The sequence below is a fragment of the Podarcis bocagei genome, assembly GCF_964188305.1.
Source record: "Podarcis bocagei genome assembly, chromosome: 6".
NCBI classification, from domain to species: domain Eukaryota; kingdom Metazoa; phylum Chordata; class Lepidosauria; order Squamata; family Lacertidae; genus Podarcis; species Podarcis bocagei.
The window spans coordinates 8,032,609-8,044,996 of record NC_138130.1 but is presented as its reverse complement, the minus strand read 5'-3'; the positions used below and the strand labels follow the sequence as shown (position 1 = coordinate 8,044,996).

Here is a 12,388-nt window from a genome sequence, read left to right as displayed (position 1 = left end):
TCACATAGAAGAGAGAGAGAAAGGGGGTGGGGAACTTATTCCTTCAGCCCCCTGATGAGATAATAATCATGATGGAAAACTAACATTTTGCAAATTATTTGAAAATAATTTTGCTCTCTGAAATCAGTCTGTGTGGATCCTTCCTCTGCATTTTTGCAAATGGAAATGTGAATTTCAAAATATTAATCTCTTGAATGAATCTTCATGTAGTGGCATGGGTTTCAGGTGTTGTTCTCTAGGTGAGCAAGTAAGGCTAATTCTTAAAGCCACTTCCTTGAGAATAACCCCACTGAACTCAGTGGGGCTGTTTCTGAGTATGCAGATACGTATAAACGTACAATTTCCCCATATATTTATTTATTTAAAACATTTGCCCCCAACCTTCAGTTCACTCCCCAAGGAGGCTAGTGATAAGGCTTGTAGTGCAATCCAAAATGACAGTTTGAAAGTGAAAATGCTATGTTTATGCTCATATTTCATCCAAAATGATCTATTTCTGTTAATGCATCATGGGTTTTGCTAAAAATTAATGAGTTACAAATATGAGCGGAAACCTCTGCAGCTGCAGAAGCTACGTGTCCACAGTCCGTGTGTGTGTGTGTGTGCCCAGATATATTCAGATGTAGTGGCATAGCAAGTCAAAAATTCAGTGGGGAGTGAGGAACAGAAATAAGTCACCACCTGGGTATAGATACTGTATAGATGCTACATTTTTTTTAGTAATTTATTTCAGTGGTTTTTATGGGACAAGAAGGGGGGCTGCAGTCAGGAGAATCACTGTGAGAGCATGCTTGCCTAACCTAGCCCAGTTTTTTTTGGGGGGGGGGGTGAGACAGTCTGCAATGCAACCCAAGTGTATTGTCCCCATTTGCTTCTCTTGCTTTCTGAGCTTACAACAGGTCTGGAATTTCTACAGAACTCCTGGTTCTAATGGCGTAGAACCAGGAACAGATTTTGTTGCTGTTAAAATAATTTCCATCACATTAACTCAGGGGTCAGCAAACTTTTTCAGCAGGGGGCCGGTCCACTGTCCCTCAGACCTTGTGGGGGGCTGGACTATATTTTGAAAAATAATAATGAATGAATTCCTATGCCCCACAAATAACCCAGAGATGCATTTTAAATAAAAGGGCATATTCTAGTCATGTAAAAACACGCTGATTCCCAGACCATCCGCAGGCCGGATTTAGAAGGCGATTGGGCCGGATCCAGCCCCCGGGCCTTAATTTGCCTACGCATGCATTAACTCATACTGAAAAAAAAGATTTTCTCACACCCTTTTTGGTACTGATCCACTCTGATGTCTCAATATAAGCTATGCACTCAGCAAGGCTGCTGCTTTACAATGTAGAATTCACTTCAATGGGCAAATGTTCTTTAAGCCAAAAAATAACAAATATACTAAAAATGGATTACTTAAAGGTTAAGATTACTGGAAATGTACGTTAGGGTTTATTAAACACCGTTTTCCATTTTAAAATGCAAATCAGCATGATACAGTTTTTTAGGAGTTGCGTGTGTAAGTCCCCAGGCCACCCCTCAAATAACTTCACACATAACACGTAATTTAGTTTTGGTTTTTTGGGCACTATTTTGACCACAACTTTATTAAAATACAAAATCAGTGAGTGGTTGTTTAGACATTGGTTATGACTATCTGTCCCCCCACCTGGGACAGAACTGACATCCCGAGGTCCGATCGGTAGCCAGTAGAAGAGAAAGTCAAACTTGGGGGTCATTTGAGGTAAGCGTCGGACCCACGCCGCTCACCCCAGCAGCTCCCTGAAAGCTTGCCGGCCCTGGTCCTATGACAAGGATTCCAATGACAGGGATTGGGCGGCCCTGGTCCCATGACAGGGATTGGACGAAATCGTGGCAAGCCCCAGGATTCCTTTAACGGAATTCCCTTCAGCGCATTAGGAGGGGCAGGCACAGCCTATCCTGACCCCTCCACCACCAGCATATTATAACCAATGCCTAACCGCAACCTTACAAGTTGTGACGAATTGCTGAGTACTAGGCAAAAACCAAATGGCACAGCCAATCACCAAATGGCAAAATTCCTACTAGGCCCCTGCGCCAAGGCAGACGACCCCATGACAGGCAAAGCAAGGTCAACCGGAAAGAGGGCGGGCGGGCGGGTGATCCGATGCACTCTGCAAAGAGAAAGAGAAACCAGAGTGCACCAATATTTAAAGACTATGGTCCCACCCACCCAATTTGCAACATACAATTTGCCCCAGCAACCCGGTTATCCAATCACAATGCCAGGCAACAACTATTAACCTGCCTGGCAACAAGAGGCCTGGCCTGGTGGCCCACACCGCAACACGTGCTCTCATTTATTGGAGAACACGCTTTGGTGAACCCAAACAGGAAAAGGAAGTTCGGTTTTTCAGCTCTGCTTTTACATTCTGGGGTGCAGGGTTGAGGTGCAGAGATTGGATTCTGTACATTCAGAATAGAAATGCCTCCAGGGTGAATCTCTTTACAGTTACTGTTGCATTGTACCATCTGAAACTATCAAGAAGAACAAGAAATTGAGGTCTATAGCTATAGGCTCTGTAAATCATTTTTCTTCTTGAAGCTCTTTCTGCTGATTCTGCTCCTGCTGAAGTTGCTGCTGACATATACCTTTGACCATTTTCTTCAAGATTTAGAGATGTTGCTTTGAGTAGGTGCAAACTGATGACCTTGGCCTAGTGATCTGCAACAGTCTGTGTTGAAATAAAAAGATATCTATTGAGGTGGAACGAATGTGATTGAACTGGGTTATTGACACAGATATCAAGGAGAATTTATTCAGAGGTAGGAAAGAACCTAGGCAGCAGAAAAAGGGAAGATTGCTTTCTTTTTCTGCTTGCTTGTTAAGGCAGATTTCACAGGATATGTCAAAGTTATGCAAATTATGGTTTAATTTTACTTTTTAGTTGAAAATGGACACAACCATTTCCTGATGTGTACATTTACTAGACTGAAATACTGCATGGGGTTCATTCTAGAATGGTATATATATAAATCCAGAAACTCTGGAGTAGCTTTCCTTTTGGAATCAGCAAGTGGTGATATATGTGTGTGTGTGTGTGTGTGTGTGTGTGTGTGTGTGTGTGTGTGTAAAAGAACCCCTGACCATTAGGTCCAGTCATGACCGACTCGGGGGTTGCGGCGCTCATCTCGCTTTATTGGCCGAGGGAGCCAGTGTACAGCTTCCGGGTCATGTGGCCAGCATGACTAAGCCGCTTCTGGAGAACCAGAGCAGCGCACGGAAACGCCGTTTACCTTCCCGCCAGAGCGGTATCTATTTATCTACTTGCACTTTGACATGCTTTCGAACTGCTAGGTTGGCAGGAGCAAGGACCGAGCAACGGGAGCTCACCCTGTCGCAGGGATTCGAACCGCCGACCTTCTGAACTGTATATAAATTTAGACCACCCTTGGGGAACGAGGAAGAGAAGGGCAAAATTGGGAATTGTGAAACCCCACTGATGAACTTCACTTGTCCAGGGGTGGACAGTCTGTTGTCAAGGCACAATTTGCATTTCCATGGTCCCAGACAGAAATGTGTGTGTTTCGTGGGGAGCAGGCTGAACACCTATTATAGCAAGCACTGGAATGTCATGTTTTTTAATGCTTTGTTTTCTGTGCCAAATATATAATTCATAGTGCAAACTAATCGATTCCTCAAAAACATTCTTCCTCTGGGCACGTTATAATTTTTTATAATTTCATTTGGTGCAGCTTACCTTATGGTTGTGAGGGGGGGCCATGTGGGTTGCATGTGTCTTTTTCTTTCCATGGAGCATTTCCTCAGTGCTCAGCACTCTCTCCAGCAGCATATATTTCCTGACCTGAAAAGCCCCGTGTGAGAAGTTATATCACTCAACCTCTTAACCACTTTGAAAGTAAGGAATGCACATTTGAAAGTAAGGAATGCACCCTGCATCTCGCCCATGAGAATTTTGCTGGACATTTCTCTCCCCTTTCATAACTTCTTCAAATGCAATTTCATTCATTGTAAACTGAAGAAGAATTTTTGGCACATTACTCACTAAAACAAGGTAGCTGTGTAACCATATTTTGTGTGCAAAACATACAAAACTACAATTAACAGTTGTTTGGTAATTTTTAAAGGCAAAAAAATAGTACCATACACTTAGCACAGACTGAGATACTTTCAACCATTTGAAAATGCATTCCGTGTTAATCTACTTTGCAATACCAAAAAACAGCTCTGCAAAGTGTTTGTACTCAGTTGTTTCTAATTAGTGAATTAATTCATTTATATCAGTTTCAGTTTTGAATTAAGGACTGTGGAAAAAAACCCCACCTTAAGATAATTGAATGCAGAAATTAGTTCATATTTCTTGTAGCTGAGCAAATTAGAATGGAATTTAATATATCCAGTTGGGCATCCACATTATTATTGTTCTGTTACACTGGGATTCAAATTACATCTCTTTTTTATTAAAAACTTTAGCTTTGACAAAGTTTATTTTCATTTGTATCATTGCAGTTTATTTGCTAAAGAACATTTATTCATAGCTATAGCTATAGCTATAGCTATAGATATAGAAATATTACAAAGAATAACTTTTTTATCATACTATGAGGAAATAGATTAGAAACATTTAATTGCAAACTATAATGAATACAGCTTTCTCTGTAGGGGCAATTAGTGGTTGGAGAGGAGGCATGACTTGGATATGCAAGTATGAAAACAAAGCAGAAAAGGAGTTAAGTTGATACTAGTAATCTTTCCTTTAGAGTATTTTAAATTCAGCTCATTTAGACATCCTCTCCATAAAAATATGCAATGCATTATTTTATTTTCTACCTATTGAGACTGTGAATAGACTCAGAGCACTGCTTATATTACAGGTAAAGTGTGGGAAGTGAAGCAGCATAGCTTATTTTTGCACAAATTTGGAGGAGCTATAGCAGGATAGAAAGCAGATAAAGAAGAATCATTTGATTTTGGTATCAAACAAAAGTCCAAATCAGACAAACAAATATGGTGAAACAGGGTGTTTACATTTGGTGTAAATTCTGCCATCAAATCACTATCAGTAAAATCTGGTATGAACAGACTGCCAAGTTTTTCATCTCCCTAGTGAAGGGGATTACAAAATTAGTCCATTACTATCATTTGGATTCACGAGCTTGTAATTATTGAGTTTTTGACTTCATTTTCAATAAAAGAGACATCAAATTTTAAGGGCATTTTCCCCATAGATAGTGCCTTTTCCAGTTACAAAAAGAAACAGTTGAGGAGATGTATTCTAATTTTTCTCTGTAAATCATGTAAATGCTGTTATTAAATACATTATTGATTTTTCTTAGCAGGTGCTACAACCATAGAGAAGTATGATCTCAGGACAAATATATGGATCCAAGCTGGAGTGATGAACGGCCGAAGACTGCAGTTTGGTGTAGCTGTCATTGATGACAAACTTTTTGTTATTGGAGGCCGAGATGGTTTAAAGACGTTAAACACAGTCGAATGTTACAATCCAAAGACAAAAGCATGGACTGTTTTGCCTCCAATGTCAACCCATAGGCATGGCTTAGGTAAGTATTCAGTTTCCCAAAGCTATCTGTATATAAAAAAAATGTAATCAGCAATGTCAGATGCATTGATCACAAGCAATTTCAGTACATGTGCATATCTATATTTATGCAGAAATGCACGAAGAAACCTAGGTGCAGGCTTGTGTAAACAACTGAAATAATATCTGAGGAATATTATGAGGAACGGCTAAGGGAGCTGGGCATGTTTAGCCTGGAGAAGAGGAGGTTAAGGGGTGATATGATAGCCATGTTCAAATATATAAAAGGATGTCACATAGAGGAGGGAGAAAGGTTGTTTTCTGCTGCTCCAGAGAAGCGGACATGGAGCAATGGATCCAAACTACAAGAAAGAAGATTCCACCTAAACATTAGGAAGAACTTCCTGACAGTAAGAGCTGTTCGACAGTGGAATTTGCTGCCAAGGAGTGTGGTGGAGTCTCCTTTTTTGGAGGTCTTTAAGCAGAGGCTTGACTACCATATATCAGGAGTTCTCTGATGGTGTTTCCTGCTTGGCAGGGGGTTGGACTCGATGGCCCTTGTGGTCACTTCCAACTCTATGATTCTATGATTCTATGATATCTGCGTATGGTTGGCATCCTAGAGTATGATAATGACTGGACTTAGCTGGTTCTCAAATAGTTCTGTTGAAGTTGTAAAGTCAGTGGTAAACCATCGTAGCTAAATGATGTGACTAGTAAACAAGCCATGATTGTGGAGACAGCCCAGTGAATAGGACATACATATCACATCCCCATTTTGTGTTTGGAAGCCTGGACAGGTAAAAGTACATATAAGAGTGCTTGTGGTACTTTGTGTAAGTGTTTGTCTATGTGTGTACCAAATTCTAGCCTGTTCTGGCATAGTTTTATTATATATGCAACATCAATAGAACATGGTTATAGGGCCACCGAGAACAAATGGTGATTTGCTGGAATGATACCTTTGTCAAAAAACTGAAATGACTTAAAAGTTAAATGGAACCAAAGAGATATTGGTGCTTCTGTGGAGGCGATTGTAGAAATAAAAAAAGGTGTGTATAAATCATTGTTTATTATCTATATGCATTTGAATTAAGAAAAGGACTAAAAAAAAAAAAAGCCTGTATTTTACTGACTTGCAATATGGTGGCCTTAAAATATTTGTCAGTTATCCTACTGTGAGTAAAAATTGAATCATATAATTTTTAAAAAAAACCTGGGGTGCCTAATCCGTGCCACTCTGGATATTAGACTACAGTTCCCAGCACATTGTCTGTGCTGGCTAGATCTCATAGAGTCCAACAGCACCTGGAGGGGCCAATATAAGCTTCCAGTGGTTCGACTCAGTAACTATCCTGTTACTACCCAGATATCCCTAAATTATTCAATCCTCCTTTTCAGAGTATTTCTTTTGTTACCAGACATTCCCCCTATTTCCAGTGTTCAGGTGTCAGTGCTGGATTAGTCAAAAAAACACCACCCATATGCAACAGGTGGGTATCAGCAGGCTTGGCAGAGTCCCAAGGTTTGCAGAGTACCCCCCCCCACCCCCCAAAAAGCCTAATGGTAAAACATCTAATGGGCAGGCAGGAGGGGATTAAAATGGAATATCTTGAAGGAAGGAGTGGCTGGCTAACTAGAGGAATTTCATGTTCAGTTTCCTATTCTAACTCTTTTGGCACTTAATTTATTTATTTTTTAAACAAGAAAACAGCTGTCTTTGTTCACATCTACTAAGTTCATTGACACCAAATATAATAACACGGGTGCATAATTGGCTTTTAAAATAACTGTATACCTTGCACATGCAACAGAAGATCATAACAGATTGCACATCTTGTAGGTGAACTTCAAAATACTGCCTTAATTTTCAGCTTCTAAATGATGGATTGTTATTTCACTCAAAGAAAGGTCTTTGTAGCTATAGCTCAGTGATCAGACACATTTTTTATAGTTAGAAGGTTGCCGCTTCAGTCCCTGGCATATTCTTTTGAAGGTTCTCAAGCAGCAGACTGGGAGAGACCTTTAGCTGACACCTTGTAGAGTTGCTCCCAGTCAGAGACAATATGAGCTCAATGATCAATGTCTATAGTAAAAGGAAGCACGAGATCTTCAGAAGGAGAGAGAGAGGCTGCAGTCTAGGAAATCTTACTTTTAATAAGTGTTTCTGTTCAAGGATTAGTTTTCCAGGTGCTAAGGTTGTAGTTCTTCCTCCAATAAATGCAACTATCATGAACATTAACTATGTATGGATTATGATTCTGCTACAATGCAAGTTGTGAAAAAAGCTTAGCGAAAAATATTTTGCAGCAGTGGTTACAATAATATAGACGCCATTTGGATAGCTTTGAACAGCACATTGTGATGGGATAACAGCAAAAGATTATGATGGTTGTTCCCCTTCCCTTCCAACCTCTCTCACAACTGAGATAGCCTAGGGGGTGCTGACTCTTTAACATAAGGACAACGAACATGTCTCCCAGATTTGAAGGACTTTGAGCTGGAAGAAGGAAGAGGAATAAATTCTAGACTCTCATATTTATGTATCCAGGGGCTTAAATTGCTTGTTTCCCTTATAGCAAGGCTCTTGTAAGGCTCTGCTTTCACTGCTTTCTCTGCTTTCTGCCTGGACAGAAATATGAAAATTCATTTCATTGTTTCTCATGAAAAGTAAATTTGGGAAACTTGTTCACAACTTGCATTGTACAAAAAGTTCAGCTTAATTCCTAGCAATGGATTTTTCTCTCGTTGTTTTACCATTCTAGGACAGCCGTGGCACAATACCCTTTCCTCTGCCATAAATTTCTTCCTTTTATAAGTCTATTTCAATTAATTGGCAGTAGATAACTTTAACAATCCTTTCAATCTCTGCAAGATAATTTGTATTGCATTTTAAATCAAGGTCTAGTGATAGTTAGCAATATTCTTATTCCATTTTCTTATTCTTTTAATCACAGCCTATAGCAGTTTAACAACAGGTCTGTCAGTGTTTGCAGTGGATTACATCACTGTGCAATGGGGACATAGTCCAATCATTTATATCCTTATCAGCAATTTCTTACAGTTCAACAGCATTTTCCAACAGAAATGTGGATATAATCCCTGCTTATTATGCTGACTCAACAAGTACAGACAGTGATTATTAGCAAAGAAATCAGCGCCTAAAATACATACCTTTGCAATGCTATATTATATATGTCTGGGGAGAAATAAGTACCACTGAGTTCAATGGGGCTTACTCTCCAGAAAGTGGATATAGGATTGCTGTTTTAGTTTTCCATAATATAGGTTTTCTTGTGCAATTGACATTTGGTTGGAGGTGGGTGGGTTAGATATTATAATATATACTTAAATTGTTGAGTAGTTCTGTAGTACTATCAGATTTAGTCTACCAGACTAAAGCTTCCCCTAAATTAAGGGTTGGAGAACTGTTGATCAGTAGTCAGGCTGCTGCATATACTTCTGCCTGGTTTGGCTTGACTACCTGGTATTTGTAAAAGCAGAGGATCCATAAAATTACTTCTACTACAATTAGCAAGTACACTGCTATGCTATTGGAACCTATAATTTGTCAAACGGAATTTTATCTTCTCTTATACATGAGTGATATAGTCTAGGAGCCTTGACCCTTCTTTTCAACTGAATTATCTTTCTTTTGTATATATTTTACTCCTTACATGCTATTGTCCCCATGCACCGGGGACTATACTGGCTCCCCATTAACCAACCAGGTTGTTGGGAGGGGCCATGTCTACTTTGTGTTGCCCCTTCTTCTTCAGCTCTCTCCTTCTACCCAAGATAACAGCTCCGTGTGCACCAAGTTGTTTCACAAAACAATGTGACACCTAAGTGTACTTTGACTAGTTTATTATCATTAGTTAAATGAATATTTTTAACTGTGTTTTGTACTGTGTTTGTATAATGGCTTAACCTTATAGAAATCCAGAGAATTCCTTTTGTTAAAGCCATACCAATGAAAGTATCTCATTTTAAATTTTTGGCCACAGAAATTATGTTGGTGAATCCAAGATCCCTGTTGTTGTAAATAATATAGCACAGCGTGACCTCAAAGTGAGGTCATTTCAGGTAATGCTGATTTCTAGAGCTGAGATGGAACACTTCACGCAATTGATCTGTTGATACTTCCTTTTATTTTCTGCCTGTTTCTAATGCCAAGAGACTAACCAAAGTAGTTAGTCTCTAGGATATATATTTTCTGTAGATACTCATTGTTCTTCAGGAGTTAAGAGGTAGCTCTGTTGCATAGGTGAGCCCAGTTGCTCTTTCAAACAAATGGTTGTCTCTTTTATGGCACAGCTGATAAACATTATTCTATAGCCAAACTAATGTGATGTGGGAGATGAATTAATTCTTTTCCTGATATCTTTTTCTTTTGCTAACAGCAGCCTTGGGAGGGCTGAGAGTTCAGTCAGGGCCATAGCATTGGAGCATGGAGTCTACTCCTTTCCCTTCATGCTATGTCTCTAATCTAAACTGGCTCCCTATTAGCTGTGCAGAGAGAAATATGCATCTATCTATATCTTTATTCCTTGTGCAGTCAATAGATTCAGGAGAGCAATAAAAGAAACAGCAACAGTAAAGGGCCTGGAATACTGTGCTGTGTATGGCCAAAAAACAATCTTCCCATTCACTTTTGGGAAATAAAAAATGGCTATAACGTTTCCATCTTTTGATAGAAGATAAAATTTCCAGGCATTGTAGCACATCCTGTGTGGATAAAGCATGTCAAATTACAGACAAAAAGGTGCATGGACTTTTAGACAGCACACATTTAAAATTTGCCTTTTTTAAAAGGGGGAAAAATATATATAACATTATTACTTTGGGCCATCACTTCATCTTTTGGATGCATAGTTAACTATGCACAAGTGAATATGGACTTTCTTTTATCTGAGAGGGCAGGGTAGAATAGCTCCCTATCCATTTTTATCACACCCTACATTATTCACACTTTTTTTCTAAATTAAAAAGCTCCAAGTGTGATCTTTCTTCATAGATGAGCTGCTCTAACCCCTTGATAATTTTTGATTGCCCATTTTCGAACCTTTGCAGATCTGCAGTATTCTGTTTGGAGTTGGGTGACTAGAACTGTACACAGTAGTCCAACTGTGGTCTCATCATAGATCTGTATAAAGACATTGCAAACTTTGCAGTGCTCTGTGAAACATCTTTCCTAACTATCAATAACATGGAATTAATCTGCTTCTCAGCTGCCTCCCACTGGGTCAGCATTTTCATTATTTTCATTATGCTATATACTATAGGCCCAAGGTCCTGGGCCTGGTCAGCCACTGCTAATTTAGACCCCATGAAATTAAGATCTCTTACCCCATTGTTCCTCACTGATCACTTGCTAGCATTGCATTTTCCATTTTACTACCAATTCATCCATTTGAAGAGAACACCTTGACCCTCTTCACAATGCCTTGTTTTAACCACGTCAAACAATTTGGTATCATCAGCAAACTTGCCCACCACACTGCTGCTTGGTTTATTTATTCATAACAGTATTTATATATCGCTGTATTATCAATATATATCACAATGATTTATAACGATATATAAATAGAGGGACGCGGGTGTCGCTGTGGGTAAAACCTCAGCGCCTAGGACTTGCCGATCGTATGGTCGGCGGTTCGAATCCCCGCGGCGGGGTGAGCTCCCGCTGTTCGGTCCCAGCTCCTGCCCACCTAGCAGTTCGAAAGCACTCTTAAGTGCAAGTAGATAAATAGGTACCGCTTTATAGCGGGAAGGTAAACGGCGTTTCCGTGTGCTGCACTGGTGCTGGCTCGCCAGAGCAGCTTCATCACGCTGGCCACGTGACCTGGAAGTGTCTCCGGACAGCTCTGGCCCCCGGCCTCTTAAGCGAGATGGGCGTGCAACCCCAGAGTCGGTCACGACTGGCCCGTACGGGCAGGGGTACCCTTACCTTTACCCTTACCTTATAAATATAAAACCAAGCAATAAAATCAGAAAAAGTTAAAAGCAAAAAAAGAAATTAAAAACATTGTTGTTGATACTGTGTCTATTTTTAAATCAATGTGCATAGGAAAAACAACAACACACCATCATGGACATGGTAGATAAACAAAAGGGAAAAAAGAACATACGTAAAAAGAGTATTAGCATCTCATCATAAGGAAAAGAGTTAGAGGGTAAAATAGACAAATGAGAAGGAAACAAATGGAGGAAACGCTAGTTAAAGCTACTTCCAAATGTATTTATACTTTATGGGGACTATATTGAGATCAGGGTTTCATATGCTGGTGCGACTCCAGCTGAACGGAGGATGTAAGAGTTAAGCCAACATAACCCAACTGCTGAGGCAGTGAGAGATTTTACTTTCTTGGGCTCCATGATCACTGCAGATGGTGACAGCAGCCACGAAATTAAAAGACGCCTGCTTCTTGGGAGAAAAGCAATGACAAACCTAGACAGCATCTTAAAAAGCAGAGACATCACCTTGCCAACAAAGGTCCGTATAGTTAAAGCTATGGTTTTCCCACTAGTGCACTAGTGATGTATGGAAGTGAGAGCTGGACCATAAAGAGGCTGATCACCGAAGAATTGATGCTTTTGAATTATGGTGCTGGAGGAGACTCTTGAGAGTCCCATGGACTGCAAGAAGATCAAACCTCTCCATTCTGAAGGAAATCAGCCCTGAGTGCTCACTGGAAAGACAGATCCTGAAGCTGGGGCTCCAGTACTTTGGCCACCTCATGAGAAGACTCCCTGGAAAAGACCCTGATGTTGGGAAAGATTGAGGGCACAAGGAGAAGGGGACGATAGAGGACGAGATGGCTAGACAGTGTTCTCGAAGC

At 40.1% G+C, this 12,388-nt stretch overlaps 1 protein-coding gene across 5 annotated transcripts in view; it reads left to right on the top strand.

Moving 5' to 3' along the window:
- KLHL1 (kelch like family member 1) overlaps nucleotides 1-12,388 on the top strand; it is a 138,958-nt gene that overhangs the window by 87,741 nt on the left and 38,829 nt on the right. For 3 of the 5 annotated variants that reach the window (XM_081198382.1, XM_081198383.1, XM_081198386.1), the window contains exon 7: nucleotides 5,341-5,568. In XM_081198382.1, the coding sequence (XP_081054508.1) occupies nucleotides 5,341-5,568 (228 nt within the window). The remainder of the gene's footprint in view (nucleotides 1-5,340; nucleotides 5,569-12,388) is intronic. The other 2 variants (XM_081198384.1, XM_081198385.1) reach the window with 1 other exon arrangement.